General features: G+C 39.4%; 1 protein-coding gene across 2 annotated transcripts in view; it reads right to left on the bottom strand.

Moving 5' to 3' along the window:
• Positions 1–20,569, bottom strand: part of AFAP1 (actin filament associated protein 1) — a 113,054-nt gene that overhangs the window by 37,691 nt on the left and 54,794 nt on the right. For both annotated transcript variants that reach the window (XM_058024614.1, XM_058024615.1), the window contains exons 3-5: positions 18,748–18,845; positions 4,653–4,761; positions 1,914–2,125 (exon numbers count right to left, since the gene is read on the bottom strand). In XM_058024614.1, the coding sequence (XP_057880597.1) occupies positions 1,914–2,125; positions 4,653–4,761; positions 18,748–18,845 (419 nt within the window). The remainder of the gene's footprint in view (positions 1–1,913; positions 2,126–4,652; positions 4,762–18,747; positions 18,846–20,569) is intronic.

The raw sequence follows: 20,569 nt of genomic DNA, 5'->3' as shown, positions 1-20,569 counted from the left end.
TAGGCTGAGCAAATACAGCCAATTCTAAACCAGACTCTGCAGATCACTGACAAGCCTTCCCTCTCCAAAGCCCATTACGCTAAAGTTTCTCCAGTTTGGTCACAGATTTTTAATTAGCAACATTTAAAAAATACTAACTTTCCAAGCTATGAAGTCTTTAAGAAATACAACATTATTCACTTTAAGAACCAATAAACAGCTTGTAATTCCTTTTATATTAATCTAAATATTTTATTTAAAATTATACATTGCTAAAACTGAAGTATGTATATATTAAAAGACTTTAAATGAAATATGAGTCCCTAACAGACTTTAAGTGAAAAGTAATTCCCTACTAAAAGTTATTTCTAATGTCTAATCCTAATTAAAATACTTTTGTTTTATGATGACAGCTGCATTTATGACACAAGCAATTACTAATCCCTAAGAACACATATTTGTTTTACTTGCATATCTCATAAGTTAACTGTCCAAGTCCTCCTTCAAACAATAAACCAATCTTGCGTAACTTGGTCATTAGACTCTTATTGTGACTTTTATTTTCTTAATCCACATTATAGAATTACTGAAAGATGATCCCTCTAAGGAAAAAAAAAAATAGCTTTTCGGACCACACATGTGGGTAAAGGAAATGAAAATATAAAAAATAACATATTTTTATATGGAACGATAAATGTAATTGTAGAACAAATGCTGTATGACTTCAGGGAAAAATCTGGTTCTCTGCCTCTTCCCTTCCTTTCTTCAAGCTATTATCAGCTGGTCCTGAAATCTGATATGATACTAATGTATGGTGATAAAAATGTGCATTAAGGATAATGGCATTATAAGAATATAATAAAAGCTGAATCAGAATGAACTTTTTTTTCAACACTTAAATACAGGAAGGTACAAAAATTAAAGCTACTGCAAACTAGCAAATTCATTCCAACTGTATTTTCAGAAATCTCTTACCTCCATGTCATATCCTGCTATTTTCTATACTGCCATAAGCACAAATGTACTTGGAAAGTGAACACACCTAAACTACACTGTACACTGTAGAATAGAGAGGTTCTACACAAAACGTTCTATAACTTGTTAATCAGCTTTTAACACTTGGGATAGTGCAGTAATTGTTATGTAATTAGGTACAATGGCTGGAAGCACCCTATCAGAAGGCAGGAACACTGAGGACCCCAACTTATTGATTAATACAAGCATTAGTTTGCTCATAATGAAACACAGTAAATGCCTCCCTGAATTAAGGTCTATTTTCAGAAAACAAAAATACATCTGTGAGCAGATAATTCATGGAATCTTTCACTGGTGCCTCCAATCAGAAAGAAGCATAACAGATTTGCTTAAGGAATAAATATATCCACTTGTTTCTGTCCCTTTTATAATGCAGCTGTGCATCATGTGAATACTGCATCATAATTACTGCAGAGCAGATGGCAAAGGTTTAGTTTAAAGTGTGTACATTACCACAGCATATGCTGCCAAGTGAATTCTCAGTCCAACAAGGGGCTTTTCTCTCCAGCAGTCTGATCCAACAGTTCACACACAGAGCTCCCTATGAGATTTTTTGTCCGCAGGGAAATGAAAGACTGGATTTATAGTTTCAGCAACTATTTTTTTCCAAATTAAATATTTTAGAAGATAATGGGCCAGATGTTCTTTCCAATATCAGAGAACTGCTGGGGTTCAAGCTGAAGTGAAATAAAAATCAAAGTTCTAAGTGGTGAAATGATACACTTATAATTTCAGTGCTTTTCTGCTTCTTGGGTAAATCACGACCAAACTCTTTGGTAAGGTTACTACAGACTTGGCCACTGTTTGCAGAATATATTCCAAAAATCACATTCCTGTAAAAATAAATACATAATTTAAAAGGTACAATGAAAATATAGCTAGATAAAAATAAGAATTACCAGTAGTTTGTTTTCTTTGATAACACACAGTAGTTTGGTCCATTGCCCAAATCGTTTTTTTCTAAGAAGGAAGGCACAGATTTTGGCATCCTTCACCAGATCCATAGAGGCTTCCTCAGAAGGCCACTGATGTCTCATTTTCTTCCCCTTTCCATCCTCCTCCTCTTCATCGTAGGATTCATAAGAGCTGCTCATGGCATCTGAGTCATAATCTTTAATAAAAGTGTAAAAGTGTTAGGTTAAAACACTTAGCCATGAAGCACACTGCAATAACTGAAAACCTCAAGAAGGTTCATTTTAAGTGAAAGCTTTGGAAAATCAGCCAAGAACACATTACTGTTTCAGCGCTCAGTAATATCAATTCATTACATTAATTAAACATAAGATACTTTGCCAAGACTCAGACAGACACCTTGTGAATTTTAATGAAACAGGAAGCTGGCAATACCTAGCTAGAATTTTAGATAGTGTTTCATTATCTTCAAAATATTATTTGACAGATAGCTTCATTTTCTGTAATTCTTTCACACAGAAACATCTTCATCTTGCTTTAGTACATCACATCAAGAAACAAATAGCCAATATGGTAAAGGTCATAAGAATAGATTATAGGGCAGGATCTACCCACCACAACATTTCATATAAAACCCAAATACAGACAAGTAATTCATACACACTCTTGTGTGCCATCTACATGCAATCACTTATTTACAAACCAAACAGAGGGATTTGGGGAAGTTAGAGATATTTCATTTTCATGATTATGTTCTGAAATTTTCTTCAGTGCTTGTTTACTTTTACAGGTAAGACACATGGTATGTAAGTCTCCTTGCTATTAATGACATTACAAAAATATTCCATGGGAATGTTTACTTAAAATAATTATATCTATCCCAACAGATGCATTCTTGCACTTCTACTTCAAGCACTTTTTCTATTGTCTTCTCCATCTCAAATACTCCAAACAGCTAAGGTTATATCTTTTAATATACTTTGGTACCTGATTTGAATTACCACAGAACTGCATTTAGTGGACATTTTGCATGAGTGAAGACGTATTACTAATTGCACAATTGAATTTAAAAACAAATTCATTAACAGTGAAGAGAGGAATTCTTTTAACACAATTTTTAAGATATGATAAAGTTCAGAACATAAGAAAATATAAAAAAATCTCAGCGAGTGAAATCTCAAGTCACGCTAACAGTGCTTTAAATGTCTGTGTGTGTATATATATATATATACACATATATATAATTGAATTATGGAATTATCAAAGAACTTTTAAGGCCGATATCCTAAATATTTTTATGTATTTAAATGTTTAAGTACAATAAGAAATCAGCTTCATATTTTTTCTTGTTTTTCCCTAAGTGATTTTTTAGCAGTGCTATTAATATTTGCATTATTAATAGTTTTCTGCCTAAGCATGGCTCTTGTTCAACAAAACCCAAGTCAGAAGTTCACTGGGTTACAAGGTGTAGCAGGACCACCCTGTAGCATTTCAAGGGAGGAAATGAAGAGAAGAGTGATTCTGCTGCTCTTCTAAGTCCATATGTTCTTTCATTTGCTTTCCAGCACATGAAACTCTTTTCTTACCTTGAATTTCTTAGGTTAATTAAAAGCTGCTAGATAACATCAGTTTGTGCAGTATACAGATGAATAGTATTTACTTTTAAGGTGACTCCTATGCATGTTTTAAGAACAGAGAGATAATTTAAAATAATTAAAATGGCTATAAAACAGGGGAAGATAAGCCTTTAATCTTTGGACCATAGAAAATAATGATTAGTGATAAATCAGCCCTACACAAGTAATAAATTACTCCAGCCAATAAAAAAAAGCAGCAAAAAGATGGTACATAAATGACCCTGTGTAAAGGTCACAGTAGTCATTGCAGTGTTTCATCAGGGTGCTCTCAGCACAGCTCCACTGAAGTGCACAGCTCTTTGGGGAAGTATTAGGGTGTGAAAAAGAACATTTGGGTGTTGGAGAAGGACATTCTGGTAGACAGCCAGAAGCAGCCCTCTGCCTACTGCCCTGAAGGAGTGGGCACAAAATACTGCCATGGGCATCACACATGGCCTGTGGGAGCTGCTGTGACCAATTCATCCCTTTCCACAATGTGCCATCAGAAATGCTGCAAATCACATCTTTCCAACTGTTCCTTCCCCCCCCCCCTCCTTTTTATTTGTCTATTTTAGCAAGCAATTCAGTGCAACAGAGGCACAGCAGGCAGATGTGCAGGTCAGTACCTGCACAGAAACCTCCACATTCACAGTGTGATCAATTTAGAGAGGTCTGGGCAATATCTAGCTCTGGACTTCTGGTCCAGGGCCCCCATTATCTGTGGTTCAAATAAGTCCAAAAGATTAATGGCTAATTTGGACCCTCTGTCTGCAATAGCTACTGAAACCTGTTTATGTGCTCCTCACTTGAGAACCAAATTTAGTTTTCTGTAAAAGGAGCCTGGTTTGAGCACACCAAAACAGTTCTGCAAACCAGTCCAGCACACACCCAAACAGTTCTGCAAACCAGTCCAGCACACACCCAAACAGTTCTGCATACCAACCCAAGGCATGGCCAGCGAGGATAACCAGAACTGGCCCAAACTGTCAAAGTAACTCTCACAACACAACGCCACAGCACCAACAGAGATGAAGTTCTCAAATACTAAAAAAGCTGAAGGACAGTGGAATTACCAACTGCTCAGAAACAGCCTGGAAACATCTTACTCACTGGAAGTGATGTACTCAGGAGCCTTCCCAGGACTAAGTGGCACTGCCTCTTCATAATAGCCTTCAGGAAGGGAGGAGGTTGGCAGTGGTGGAGGCCCATTGTCTGGTGGCTAAAGAAACAAAAAAAAAAAAAAAAAGAAAAACTGATTACAGACCAACAAGGTGTTAAATTAAACATGGACAGAACATCTGCTCATGATCAGTGCCAATGCAACCAGCTTCATAAACCCTGCTCTTGTAACTATTCCTTATGTTGACTATCTCTAAAGGCAAGGCTTTGGAGGGCTCAATTAGATGCTCTGCAAGGCAGCGTCTTTTAGATGAGAAGAAAGTCCAAATCTCAAGTTCCTCATATATTATTATAATTAAACAATAGAGACTTGAAGCAGTAAAGCAACTTAATTATGCTTCATAACATTCTGACACATTTTTAAATGTATCATTATTGTCCAGACTTTTACCTCTGCCACGATAAGGAAACAAAACCTTCTTACGTGTCCTCCAACTGAGTTCTTTAGAGATGATAAACACTGTAGAATCCTACTTGTCATTGCTAAGGATGACAAGATCAATGCTACAGCTACATTAAAAGAATTTCTCTCTAAAACAGCATTAAGTGGTAAAAATGCTGAAAAGATATAGTTCTCCATTTAAATCTAATGGGTCTATGTAGGAAAGAGATTTCTATGCATATACCCTTTTACAGTGTTAAGGCTAATTTATTAGCATTTTGCACCTAAAATAATTCACATTAGAGCAGCAAACAGCAGTTTGGCTGCACACTGCAGAAAAGTTAAATAGCCTGGGCTGGCAGAGACTAAGGACATAAAATTGAACTATATTTTCATGACAGGTGTTTCTTCAGTGGCAAATCAATTCTTAATATACATATTAATGTTTATAATGCTATTTCTACATAGTGAAAAGTGATCTACAAACAAGGAAAAGTTTGAAAAATCAACAAACTATTACATGATAAAATAAATATGTCAAATATAGGTCAAATTCTAAAATGCTTCTTTTAAATATAAACCTGTTTTTAATTTAAAACTAACCAACTGGTGGTACGTAGATATAATAACAAACTAAATGTAGTACTCTGTGACTTCTTCCATAAGACTTTACTGTCCTATTTCCTTAACAAGTACCAAAACAACTGTATTTTATGGAACCCATTCATATTTGCCCCAGGTTTTTAGTTTCCTATTTATGTTTTATAGAAAATACTGAAGCCTTTTCTTAGCACCAGTGGTTTATTTCATGATTACAAAAATTAAACTTGCAAGCAGAGTTGCATTTCTGCAGTAAGTTTTTCAAGATTTTTTTTAATGGAATGACAGAGATGCATTGCTGTTTGTCTGCACTGGACTGAGTGTAAACTAAGGGAATCAAGGGAGATACTGAAGTGAGAACCTGGTCAGATATAGAGATAGAGACACTTCTGGGCTGTACCTCAGGTGGGCTGACCAGTCTAGCATAGCCTTCTTCCACATCTCACAGATGAGGCCACAGGGACTGTGCTCCCCTTTTGCTACAGACCTGAAGTTACCTGGGAGGAGCCTGAGCTCTAATAACATGTGCCATTAACTGCAGTGAAATTACTTCTGTGGGCACTTTCAGGGCTGGATTCATCTTTGAATATTTCAAAGCTAGACATCTCCAAATCTCACTGCTGATTACACACCTACACCAGTCACCCAATTCTTGACACCATCACTAAATGAGTCCCACCCTTAGAGTGCTCCGTAGTCCAATTCCCATCAAGGAGGTTATTCCACCCTGCAGGTAAGTGCTTGTGCATTCCCAGAGTGCACGAAGGCAAGGAGCTAGTGACTAACCCTGCCCTTCATCCAGCATGGACTCACCTTCGCACACCAAATAAAATGAGAGACTTTTTCACAAACAATGAACTGGTTCACAACTGAGCACAGAAATTCCTGGTCAGACTGAAATTTACACTAATGTTACTTCCATTATCAAATGTACAGCCAACTTCTTATGTCACAATCAATTACAAATTACAGTTGGCAATTACTGTTACCTATAATGCGAACCAATGAGATTTCCTCACATACCAGATTTTAGAGAAATCTGGTATGTGAGAAAAACTAGAGAAATTATCTGTCAAAAAAGCAAAATAAAGAAAAAAAATTATGACTTATAGTGTAGTGATCCTGTAATTTTGCTGAAAAAAAATCAAACTGACAACCTGCACATCGTGACAAAATAAATGAGTCTTTCAAGGTCAGCTGCTGCTATACAACAGCCATAAGGGACATTAAAAATTATTACACGTTCATTACTATCGGAAAACTGACAGCAATTATGAATTGCTCTACACATATCACCTCTGTGTAGCCTGAAGTGCTAAACACAAGAGGCAGGACTGCCTCCAAAGAGTTGATTTTCCCCCTTCACTCAAGTGGGTAGAAGCTTGTTCTCGTTAGCTGGGGTCACAGTTTGTTCCTGGGGCAATATACATTCATACCACCCTTTCCATTAGACAAATTAATTTCTTGGTCTAGCCTTAAACCATTTTTTCCATCACCTGCATATAATATATGAAATTCCTATCATTATTGGACCTCATTCACCCAGGAAATACATGAATACATGTCCTGAGTAATTCCAATTTTGACTTGACACAGCACCAAGGTTTCAAAGCTGTATTTTATCCCGGGACAAATGAGAAATCCCAATAAAGATCAGGAGAAAAAAAAATCCTTGTTTTTAGACAAAATGTTACTCAGAAAGAAAGAAAAAAGGAAATGAAACACAAATGGTGCTTGTCTGATTCCGACCCTGCTGGAGCACCAGTTACTTCATACAGCTGGGGCGGGCTGGGCTCTGCAGCCAAGGTCAACACAGATGGAATCCATTGCTGAATTAACTGGGCCCTCCTCTCTGAAATGCATTTTGCAGTGCTTGCCACAACAAAGTTGAAAACAATTATAAAAAATATTTTTTTTTAAAAGGGAGAAACAGAAACATCCAACATTAAATTCTTTCTGATAAAAGTGAGGCTGCTTTAATATTAAAAAAACCCACAATTGATTAAATACAAAATAAAATTGCAAATCTGTACCATAAACAACTACATCTTTTGGCAGATATACAGTTTATGAGTTTGACCACCAAGATATGCAAAAACATATATGTGTGCATTCTGGTATTAGTTACTAATATTATAGTTCTTTAATGTTTTTACTATTGCTTGTTGTATAGTTTCATTCTTTCCACTCAGCAATTTTTAGTGGAAGAATTTTGATGAAGTTATGAATTATGATTTAAGTCTTTATCCAATAACTTTTCTATAGTTTACCTGAAAATATAAAAAGGCCATAAACTCCACAAAATTATTTATATATTCTGTAAAAAGATTAAATAACAAAAAGACCAGAACATATGTAGCTTGAGCGGTATCAGGAGGAAAGACCTGGCAACCTGCAAGGAAGGCATCAGCATGAATTTCTCCTTTTTTATTTGTTTTTTTTTTGCTCTGTTTTAATGAGAGGCAACAGAGAAAAAGCCTAGAGAATGTTGCCTCTTAAGATAAACCACCCCTCTCAGTCACAGGAATAAGAACCGAGAAGAGAAATTGGCATTACCTTTACCTCCTTGGAGGAAAAAGGACAAAAATGTAATGTGTTGTTGTCCACAATAAGAAGAGCAATAATGAAACAGTACTGATGAAGACATTTGTCAGGTCCTGGGTTTGAGACCAACTGAGAGCTGCTTTAATTGAAACCAAGAAGCAGATGAGGTGATCATTACAGAGTTGAGATCTCTGATGAAATTAGAGACTGGATTGGGCACGGGATGCCCAATTCCAGCTGACAGGATTGATTGTTAAGAGAAAGAAACAAAATGGTAAAATTTGTTATCCTACTGGACTCTGAAGCAGACTTGTATGGACATTTTAAATTAATGGCATATTATGATTTTCCCCTCTGCCTGCCCTCCTGTATTCCACAGACCACAAATAAATTATTTCCTCCTTTATCCTAAAAGATACACTACCTTTTTCCCCCCTTCAGTACCCTCAAGGGTACTGAGCCAGACAGACAGTAATTTTTATTTTATGGATGGTCTATCTGATAATCTGGTGACAATATGGAAAGCAGTCTGAAAGACAAAGGAAAATAAATGTCAATGTATAGAGGCCTGAGGATATAAAATCACCTTATACCGCAAGGAAGAGTTACACTCTGTAGAAAATAGAAAGAAATATGTTCCTTTATGCAATGATTTAGGATGTGGAGGTTCCAGTGCAAAGCAGTGAGTTCAGCAGAGCCTGTCAGTAACCTGTGCTGCAGGCAAACACTGCCAGCAACTCAAGTGCCACTCTTGGAGCTGTGTTACTGCATCAACCACCAGTTTGGATGCAGCTCATACACAGCCCCTCAGTGCTGAAGGCAGCAACACGAGAACAGAAAAGGGGTCACACACTGGAGATGTCCAAGATCTGGGCTCTCAGGAGCAAACTTTGGGACAGGCACATGCCATTGGCTCTGGAGCAAGCTTAGACCTGACCTCTGCACAACCCCACTGCATCTTCAGCCTGGAGGCCGGGGGAAGAGCAGCACACATCTATGATCCCTAACTCCCTAAAATGTGCAGAAATGGATGCCCACAAAGCAAGATGAACCAACAAACTGGGTAAAATGCAATTCACAAAATTACTGAGCATACATTTCAACCAGGCTTTTCTTGTAACACTGTAAGGGTTGGAAACTGGGCATTAGTACTTGCCATGTGCTTGGTATGACAGCCCTTAAATAATTCAAAGTTCTGCTAAAAAGAATTCACTATTAATTTTCAGCAATTGAGAACCTGGATGGACCTTGGATTTATTCAGGACAAACGTGCTGACTTTGTGGGACATTAAGATCACTTTAAGCTGTGCAATATTATCCTGAGGGTACACAAGGAAAAGCTGAGAAATATTCTTCCTTTGACCTCTGCTTCTTATTCTAAGTTTGTTATTTCTGAGCTTGTCAGTTGGAGACCACAAAACCAGGAGCCAAATAATGTGAAGGAAGTCTAACAACTTACCTTCCCAGCTTCTGAGCACAAAAGGCAGCAAAACCAGTCAGACAGCTATAAAGCTCAACCTTTTGGAATGGAGCAACCCTGTCAGTCCCACCAGAAGGGGGATAACAGGGCCACATGATGGGCTGTTGGTGTAGTCCCACCTGACCATCTCTGACTGCACATGCAGTTACAGCACACACCTCCACAATGCCGGTGCTACCAGGAAGAAAAACTGGAAGGAATTCCCTGAAAAACCAACAACCAGATTTTGACATGATGGGAGGCCCAGCAATTTGAATCCCATGAACAGCAGAACTGGTCACCCACTCTAGGGAATTTTGCTGCTCAGAGTGACCCCAAAATAAGTACAAGTTTCTTTTCCCAGCCCGGCAGTCGAAGAACATGTTAGAGCTCTTTTGTTCTCGTTCTTAAGGTTGTTTATTGTTTCTTATCTACAAAATTCTTTCTCTGGCCTGCTGAGGTTTGTTCAGCAGGTCAGACAGAGGCACTCTGCCTGCCCCCAGGGTGGTGTTATCTTTTTATACTAAAAACTACATGTACAATATTTACAATTACTTCCCAATACCTATCACCTATGTTAGACAGTGAGCTTCTACCTTAAATCAATCCACAAGTGTCACCATCACACCAGAAGATGGAGGTCAAGAAGAAGAAGAATAAGAAGAAGGAGAAAGGCTGGACATGCCCAGATTCTTCCATCTTGCCTCCTGAACCCCCATTCTAAAAACCCCAAAAATCTATTTTTCAGCCCCTGACAAACAAGCTATTATTCTACTTAGACCTTCATGGCTTGCAGATCCTCATATAAGGTTGGTAATTTTTTCCATGGGTCATAATCAAAGTCTAACAGGCGTCTTGGGCTCTGTGCCAAGGCCTCTTAAGCCCCCTGGCAGGGGTTCGAGACATCCAGGACAGGCAGAGGGAAAGAAGTGCAAGTGATCACCAGACAGAGGATGAGTATAAGCTCAAGTGGAGCTTCTCCTTAGGAGGTGATCCTGAACAGGGATTTGAGCAGGTTTAAGGTCAGGAACAGAAGGCACACACTTGGCACGCTGTCCTCCAGGGAGTGGAGGAACATCTGACACAGCCTGAGAGCGTGTCTGCTGACTCGGGGGTGAATGCCTAATTAAAGGTATCACTGGAAAAGTGCTTAGACAGTGACTACAAACAGATCACAGCCTCAGAGAGCACAGCCTGATGATGGGAAAGAGATCTGAACAGGCTTGCTCGCATTAAAGAATGAATCAGGGCGTCCTATGGCTCCACAGTTTGATCTGAAGATTGTCTGGCATTTACACCTGTACCTCACCAGGATCTGAACTACTATTTCAAAAGGTACAACACACCTGCTCACATACCTGAATAACCCCTTCACCTAAGAAACAGGAAGGCAAAGATGACCATGAAGAGGACCAAGTTTTCTACTCTACTGACCGAGTAGAAAACCCAGTTGGTTCCTGCACCTCTGATGGCACTCAGTCCGTGTCCAGACACAAATTGTCTCAGTTCTTGCTGCTGTATGTAATTACATACATATTATTTGAGATAGTAAATAAAACCAAAAAGACTGGAGCATGGAATGCACCACTGAAAAGACAGGTAGCTGGAAAGAGTTACACCCAAACTCTGTGGAAGACTGCAGTGAAAATAAACTCCTGACTCAATGGAAAGAACAGAAGATCTAACAAAATAATTAAAAGTGAAAGCGAATGAGCCAGAAACAACAACAAGGTATTTCTGTATCATTCATAATTTATAATAAAAGATTATTACACAGCCAGTTGGAAGCATCACTCAGACAAAACAATAGACTTGACTCATGTCAAGCAAAGGGTCTGTGTGTACCAAGAAATGAATTGGGCCTTAATTAATGCTAGGGAACACTTTCATACATATTACATGAGAAGGATTAATCTGAATTTTAAGCAGCATGGGGCTCTCAGAGTTGTTTATTCTGACTGTGCTCAAAGAAGTGTCTGTACGGCCCAGAAAAGACAAAATCACCTTTCTCTTCCAGAAGTAAATAAACTCATCCAAGTGTGTGACATGACAGTGAGGACAAGGCAGTACAGTAATAAAAGTGTAGGCAATGCCATTTCCACTGGAACTATATTGTCTAAGGGCCTGAGCATTGCATCAAATTACAACAAGAGAAGACTTGGTCCTTACTGGCCTAATTCCTTCCCCATAACATTAATGAGCATGATAAGGAAAGCAAAAAAAAAAATTTGACCCCTAACTATCAAGACAGAGATAGGGTTTTATGGACAGGTATAGCATAGAAATAAGAAATGAAAACCTGAGGTCAGAAGTGCGAGCATTCGACAGTAAATGGTGGGACAATATCCTACAAAATCTGTGCAATTAGCAAGTTAATAATTTTCTTGTAAGAAGGTCAAAGATCATCAGTATCTAGTTAAAGACAAAAAGGCAAATAGCTTCACAATGATCATAAAAATAATTTGGTAAAAGAGTTCAATTCTACTCTAACTCATGCAGTTTAAATGTAAATTCCAACTAAAGGCAGCTGAGAACAGCTCATTCTGGCAGCTCAGACATGAGGAAAGTTTTGAAATACGGTGATGTGTATTGCTATAAAGGTATACCATAATTTAACTGAGAAGGTAATTGCTTTAACTAAAACCTTTCTGTGGTACCATTTGCAAATGTGAAATAAATCATCAACAATAATTCACCAGCCTCAGCCGTGGAAAACAGAAATGGCAACTAGAGGGTCCTGTAAGATATTGCTTGGACAAAAAAGAGGTGGCATACATTTCTTCATCCTTATTCCTTATGCTATGACATATTATATTGCACAATCCCAGTGTGCCCAGGTGGCCAAGAAGGCCAATGGCACCTGGCCTGGATCAGCAATGGTGCGGCCAACAGGACCAGGGCAGGGATTGTCACCCTGTACTCAGCACTGGCGAGGTCACACCTCAAATCCCTCTGGGCCCCTCACAACAAGAAAGACACTGAGGTGCCGGAGTGAGTCCAGAGAAGGGCAACAGAGCAAAGGGTCTGGAACACAAGTCTTAGAGGCTGAGGGAACTGGGGTGTTTAGCCTGGAGCAAAGGAGGCTCAGGAGAGACCCTGTCCCTCACCTGAAAGGAGCCTGTAGCCAGGTGGGGTCAGTCTCTTCTCCCTAAGAAGAAGCAACAGGACAAATGCCAGGTAATGACAGGTAACAAGCAACAGGACAAATGCCACAGTCTCAAGTCATGCCAGAGGAGGCTCAGATATTAGGAGAGATGTATTCACCAGAAGGGTGGTAGAGCACTGAACAGGCTGCCCAGGGAAGCAGTGAAGTCACCACCACTGGAGCTATTTAAAGTCACACAGATGTGGCATGTGGGGACACGGTTTACTGGGAGCTTTAGGCAAAGAGTTGGACCCAATGATCTTAAGGGTCTTCTCCAACCTGAATGATTCTGATTCTATGTCCAGAAGACTGTCTGACTGACTGACTGCTGTTCTGGTCATTTATGATCAAAGTACATGATCCTTACAGCAGGTGCTTGGGGAAATACTTGGGGATATCATTCACTGAACCATAGCTCAGAATGAAACTGAGAGCACCTTTCTTATACACAGTGGAATGAAATGAAAGCTGAGGGGAAATATAATTGGGATTACAAAGGATATCTGAAGCACACATACCATGGTGAAGGGAAAAGGACCTACTTAAACACACAGACAAAGACTGACAATGAACAGTTGCCAGTGGAACAACTTTAAAAATGAAACAGTGGGTTAAAAAAACTATGTGGAACAACTTTAAAATTGAAATAGTGGGTTAAAGAAACCTAAGTGCTAGTGAATAAATTTTAGCTGGTTTATGAAAGGGTTAATATTTTATCATTGTCTGCAGTAAGAGTAACTGCACTGATAATTTAAAAAGGTTTCTTTCCTTGTTCCTCCATTATGGAAGAACTTGCTCAGACCTGTTGAAGCTGAAGGTATAGCCAGCTCTGAATGAAACAAATGAATATTTGTTAAATTTATTTTTGTGGCTTTCAACTCTTCTTTTGACTGTGCTCCAAGAAGGAAAGAACCTGAAAACTAATACTGCCTTAAGATCATCTTTAAAGAGAAACAGAGAATAATAATTGTTTTTCAGTGTTAGAAAAAAAAGTAGATGAAACAGAGATTCCCAAATACCCACCTGACACATGGACCCCTTGCTTCTGTTGTGGGACTTTTCTCAAGGCATACTTTAGAAAAAGCTTAAAAACTGTCACTTTTTTATTTGCTATGCAAAGAATGATTAATTTAATTAGTGATATATCACCTCAAGAATCCTTTCAATTTCCAGGTGATTTTTCTTCTTCTCCAAGGACACTGTCTCATTTCAGCATTTCCCAGTAAATATCTAAGAGTTTACCTGTCAGGCAGCCAGAGAAAGGGAGGCTGTCAAATGATCTCCCCACAACAGGAAACCCATTTATATGAAGCACTCCTACAGAGTGAATGTGTATTGTGCAGGAGTGGGTTGGAGGAAGATGACCCATTCTTTTGATTCATATCTGCAGGGTTCTGGAATTTTGCTGAACCTTTGCTGCGGTTAAATAATTATTAAATTGTCAATATTCCAAGAAAAACAAAACACACACTCGATTTCACTGTGAAAATCATGCAAAATAGCTAAGTGTGCTGTTTGTGTTTGATTTTGTTGGACAGCACAGAGCAATGAAATCACCAACTGTCAGATGTAACACGGCAACCAAATGCTTGGAGGCTAGAAGTGTTCTGTCACTGTCATGCTGTGGCTAATTCATGCCAGGAATCCTCAGGCACATCTGAGCAGCGGGACACAGCGGATATTATCCCACTGCCTCGGTGGAAAATGCTCTTCAAGGCAGCTTGGTGATGGTGCAATGATGGGATCCCAGGTGTTAAACCACCAGCAGCACTCTGAAGCATGCACAGAGCCTTGGCTGTGTTATTCCTCCATACCCATCATGGAGCAGTGCTTGTGCAATTTAGTGGAAGTTTTTTGCTGGGCTTTCATGTAGGCTTTAGATCAGGTTATGCAATTGGAGCAGCCTGTGAGATAAAAAACCAGTTTTCAAAGACTCCTTAGAACTTTAAGGAGCTTTTGCCTAGGATCTCTGTTAAAGGAATGGGAATCCCACTTGCAGACCCACCTAAGGTGGCACTTGCAGCTACACCTTCTGGATAGCAAAGTCAAATCCAGCATATCTGGACTAACTCCTGCTTTTTCACTGATCTGCCTTCCTGACGAAGTCCCTTCTATGGGTGAAGTAGATGCTGGAACCAGAATTTTGGACCAGCTCTTTGCATGGGGTGTCTCCCCAGATCCCTGCACAGGTCCAGCCAATGGCCTGGGCTGTGCAGCAGCTGCCCCTTGGGATGGGGAGGAGATGGACAGACCTCCAGGACCTGGTGCATGAAGGGCAGGCAGGCACGTGGGCACCCATCATGTCTAAGTTTCCCTCCTTTTGTTAATTCTCTGTATGCCCATCCAGAAGGACTAAGATCAAACAGGACTCCATTTCTGACACAGTGACCTCCTGCTCTGCAGCTGACCCAAACAAAGCCTCAGAGCTGGCACTGCATTCCTGCTGGCAAGCTCAGAGTAAAGCACCCAGACAAGAGGTGTCTCAGCTCTGCAGAGGGTCTCAGAGCTGCCCTTACGCCTCACATCCTTTATCTGCAGCATTTACCTTGCCAGCCAGCTAAAGGAGCTGCACACACAGACTAAAGCAAGAGGGGATTTGAGCTTTCCATACCTCACAGAAAGTCTGCTACACCAGATGCAGCCAAGGAAATGGATACAAAAGAGAATTACTAGGAGACTGTGCTTAGTGATTTTCTTAATTCGAGTATACCTAAGGCCCAACTTTGTCCCTCAACTTTGTCCCTTCGAAGCCCACTGAGTCCAGGAAAACTCTCCAGGCTCTAATGTGTTTTAATAATTTGAGACTCCATTTAAACTATTAACAGTATGTCTCAATAAAATGAATTTTATACTTTTAGTTCGTGGGCTGATGAATAACAAAACCGATAAAAGATTTGGCCTGAGCAAATATGCAGGTCTATTTACAGATTTACAAAGGAAACCTTGCACAGCACCTGCCCACACATAATTCTGGCTCCTGGCACTACTTTAAGGAGTATTGAATTCCTTCCCACCCACACATCTTTACATAAGTAGAAACTTACACACCAATTTAGACTAAACATTTTTGAATGTAGAAACCCTTGAGCGACATGAAGAGAAACAGTGGTGTAAATGAACCTTTAATTTTCATCACATTCAATAACTGATGGGCTAAACCCAGAGATTTTAAACAGTGTACAGTTTATTTGAAGTTACTGATTCCCACCTCCAGTAAATTCCTATGCTCCATCAGCACAAAGTGTTTTCATTGGAGGCTGAGACCATCACTAGATGTTACTTAGCAAGTGGAAAAAACTTTCTGTCCTGAATAGCTGTCAAAAACAGGTGCCATAGAGAATGACTTCCAAATTGCCACGTGAAGAAGGGCAACCAGCAACAGGATATTCCAGCCTCTGGTGGGCCAGGGAATTTTTTCCACTCAGCTATGAAAACACAGTCTATGAAAAGTGGCAAGGAAAGGTAGCTCAGTATTTATATCACTGCAATTATGTACAGTTTTCATAGAGTTTGGCATCAGCTACAAATTTTTAGGACTCCATTGACTCAGGATGCATTGCAAATCACCATGCAAGAGCAGTGATGGATGAGAGATTAGATCTTGGTCACTGTCACTAATGTCCTGTGTATGAAAAGAAAGATGACAGTCTCTGAACATATCAATAATAACAAGGGTTTAATAAAGAGACACCTAATAGTGAAATGTTTCCAAGAAATTATCAATTATATAGTGACCAATTCCACTATATCAATGTGACTTCAGGAGAAGAAGTCAAAGTAAGACTGGGCTCTGAGCTTACCACAGTGTTCAAAGGACAAAAAGCTGATGGTTTTGTCTTTTTGTTCAGATTCCTCCTGGTCTTTTGCAGGACAGCAGCAGTCTGTCATCTTTTTCACTAATTACAATGTGATACCATATTAAAATATCACCACTTGTAATGTGTATTTGGGTACTGCAAGACAATGAGAGGCTTGGGGCACGTCCTGGCTCATCTCATAGTGGCACTGAAAGGCAGATGAAATCCACCACTGCCTGAGAGCAGCAACAGAATTGCAGAAACACTGGCAAAAATCAGCTTCTAACACTACGGAAAAACTCGATGAATTCACTGAGGTGAAAACATCCACAGTGTTACAGGCAGGTCACAAGGGAGGGCCATGTCCAAACTCTACTCTGCCAGGCTCAACAAGGGAACACCACACTGCAGACCAGCCAGCTCTAACTGTGTCAACTTCCATGGTAATTCCCACAGTATCTCAGAGAAATATTTTTGTTACTAAAAATCCAAAATTAACTACTGCAAAAACCAGAGCTGACCTCCTGGACCTAATTCATACTTCACACCATTTAACTTGCTGCAGCTGTACCAACTTCAGGGGAATTTACACATTAGTGTATGAGAAAGGAAAAGGAGATGGGTTGTTCTAAGAAAAACAACTTGAATCCTCAGAGCCAAACTGAACCTACACAAATATAAAAGAATGAAGATCTTAGTTGGTTTCAAGTTTATGAAACCTGAAGTACCTGAAGTCTAGATTTCAAAGGCATGTTCATTTTGCATAATTTTCCTGCCTCTTCTGAACCCATTCCCTTGTAATTTATGCTCTATGTATTTTGCATTAAATAAAAATAATCAGTTTCTGGCACTGTTAACCGTGAAATGAATTCTCTAAGTTTCACTGAATATTAATAACACTTATTTTGCATCCATTAAATATATGCATAATTAATCTACTGTCACAAACCTAAAGGTGGCATTGCTTAGAAAGAAAGTAAGATTAAGGTATTCCATACAATAAATGTTTGCTGTGTTTTTTTATTTTTTTTCTGCAGTCCACGGCATTTTATAAAAGGCTAGCCAGGAGTTCCATGTCATACATTAGTTCTTATGTTCATAAGATGCTTATATATCCCTCAGGCCCAGGCATAAATGTGTTAACAAAACACCACACTAAAATGAGGCAAAACATCAGCCATCCATTTCCTCTGGCCCTGTAAGCTGCATCTGTGCTGATTTAATGAACCTGGATCTCCATGGATGGTCCTTATCTCTGCACAAAATTTCCCACCCAAGAATAAAGAGATGGATACTTTATCAGTATCAGTTCAACAGGCTAAACCACAATATGCTTACACTTCTCCAAAAAAATGTTGAAAATGTTTTCTTCATCATATCTACTGAAAAGTATCTACGAGAGAAGCACTGACACTTGTTTACAGTTTTTTTTCTATAACAAGACAGCTGCTCCCAACTGGAGGACTGAATTACAGACCTCAATCAGTATCTTTGCTATAAACACCTTTAAGAGTCAGTGCATCTGCTTGATCTGAAGGGAATTTCCTATCCAGAGACTGGGCAGGAAAGGCAACACCATGAAATGAAGGAAGAATACTCCCTTTTTTATGAATAAAGTCTAAAGTCTTTATTAATAAAAAAGGAAGTATTCTTCCTTAATTTTAAAACTCTGTATCTTCATTTTTCAGCTGCTGAAAGGAGTCTTCTCGTTAAGCTTGCTCCAGGAAATGTTACCAATAAAAGTGTAAGAAACTGTCTGGGACCTGTGAGCTTGGCTAGGCCAACCTCCAACACAGGACAGGTCAACCTTTGAAATGAAGGCTATGTTGCTCAGTCTTCCGTGAGAATTCTGAAAATCTCCATGGACTGCGATTCCACAGCCTTTGTAGGTGACCTATTCCCAAGCTTATCTCACTACAAGCAATTTTTTGATGTCTCTTCTGCAGGCTGAACCGAATTCCCTCAACCAAAGCAGAGGTGAGAGGAATAATTATTTCCCTGGACCTGCAGGCTCTTCTCCCTTGTAACCATTTCTTTTAAGACTTACCATAAATGCATTCTCTCTTGTACATATTTATATAATTAACTACAACACTCACCAGCCACTGCTGAGGTATTTCTGGCAGAGGCATTTGAGGAGGCGCCGGCAAACTGTTGGCAACTTCTTGCTTCTGGACATGTTCTTTTATTTCTAAACCTGTGGAAGGGCAACAAACATCACTTAGTACCGTGGTGGATGCAAATGGGGTATTTTTTCCACACGTGGCTCCCATGTCTGACTGTCACACAGTGAAATCTGGCATGCAGTTCTGATCACAGCCCACCTCCCAAGTGCAGTTACTGACGCCGGACTGGAAGAATGCTGGGAATTCAGGAATTTATTCAAGCAGAACAAACACATACTTGCTCTATATGATAATGACATATATGCTGTTTGGATCAACAAATACCAGACACTGAAAAAAAATTACAGGAAATCATTCTGAACTGCCCATCCATCTCAAACTCAAAGACTTGAACAACATTCAAACACGCTGCCAGGTGCCTGCCAGATAAAAACGTTTATTGGGGGAATATGCCACATTTGAAAACATCCCAGTGGCACCACACAGTGAATAAAACACAGCCTGTGGGCAGTACATGACCAGCTGCCTTTCTGCAATGGAGATGATCAACACCTGTTTCCATGGCACATTCTGGATGGGCAAGGCCATCATGGAGAAACAAGCCCAAACCATCTTTCATGACAAAAGAATGGAGAAGAGGGTGGAAGAAGAGCCCCTACCTGCCTGCTTTTCCTGGAAGTGATGGTGACAGCTCTTTGGCCAAGCTCACATTGCCCATGTTGCCTGGGACCCTGCTGCCACCACCACCTCTGATCAGGGAGCTGAGGCGTGAGTCTAAGCTGCACAGGATGCTGTGACACCCCAGCCTGGAGCACTGCTGAGGGACACTGCCCTAACCAATTCACCATTAACAGAAATGCGCACTGAGCATATTTTCCCACCATGTCCTTTTTACTAATTTTTTATTTTAATAACCTCATAGTTTTCCAGGTGAATTTGATAAGGGAAAAGAATGAATGTGAAAGCTGCTTTGACGGTCCTTTGTGCCATTGTTGCATCTCCCTCACAGGAGAAAAGAGGAAGGACTGACTCACTCTGTGTTTTTGGCACAATAATTTAAATCACAGTTGAATTCTCTTCATAGAAACAGGATATTGTTTATTCTTCTAAATATCAAAAGAAGATTAGGGTGCATCTCCTCAATGTTCTGGCAAACATTCAGTCCATGGATTGTACCCTGCTTAACCCCAGATGGAATTTAGTTCCTAGTGTTTAGTTGCATTTTTAAAATATATATTTACACATCCAAATGGATGCCTTTCGGTGAAGATCATGTAATTCTCAAAAATGTAATCAATGATGAAATGTTTCTTGTCATAATATCCCAGTCCCACTGGCTGTGAAGTCATGGCTTGAAAAACAACACTGATATATTAAACTGTCTCCAAAGACTACAGATTCTTCTTTCTTCCTACAAATCAAGAGAGTGATTAGTCTTGGGAAACATTCCTTTTTTCTTTTTTTCCAGTGTAACTTTCACTCATTGCTCTTCACATAGGATGAGTGGTGAGTCCATATTATGACTGCCATCCATGTCCAAGTCTCCCATGCTTTCCATAATAACCAGAAGTCATATATGAAGGGATTTTTACTGAAAAACCCCAAACTATTCCAAGTAAATACTATTGACTCTATAAAACTATTTTCCCCAGTTTTCATGTGTATGTTAACAAGAACCTGCTCTAACATTTAATTTCTTCTACCAATGTATACTGCAAAAGGAGTACAACAGCTTTAGGGCATCAGATCCTGTTAAGGAAAACAGGCAGTGTTGACAGTTGTATTTAATGACTAA

This window comes from Melospiza georgiana, chromosome 5 (genome assembly GCF_028018845.1).
Source record: "Melospiza georgiana isolate bMelGeo1 chromosome 5, bMelGeo1.pri, whole genome shotgun sequence".
NCBI classification, from domain to species: Eukaryota; Metazoa; Chordata; class Aves; order Passeriformes; family Passerellidae; genus Melospiza; species Melospiza georgiana.
Note: the sequence above shows the minus strand (reverse complement) of the source record. Positions and strands in the feature narration are given on the sequence as shown.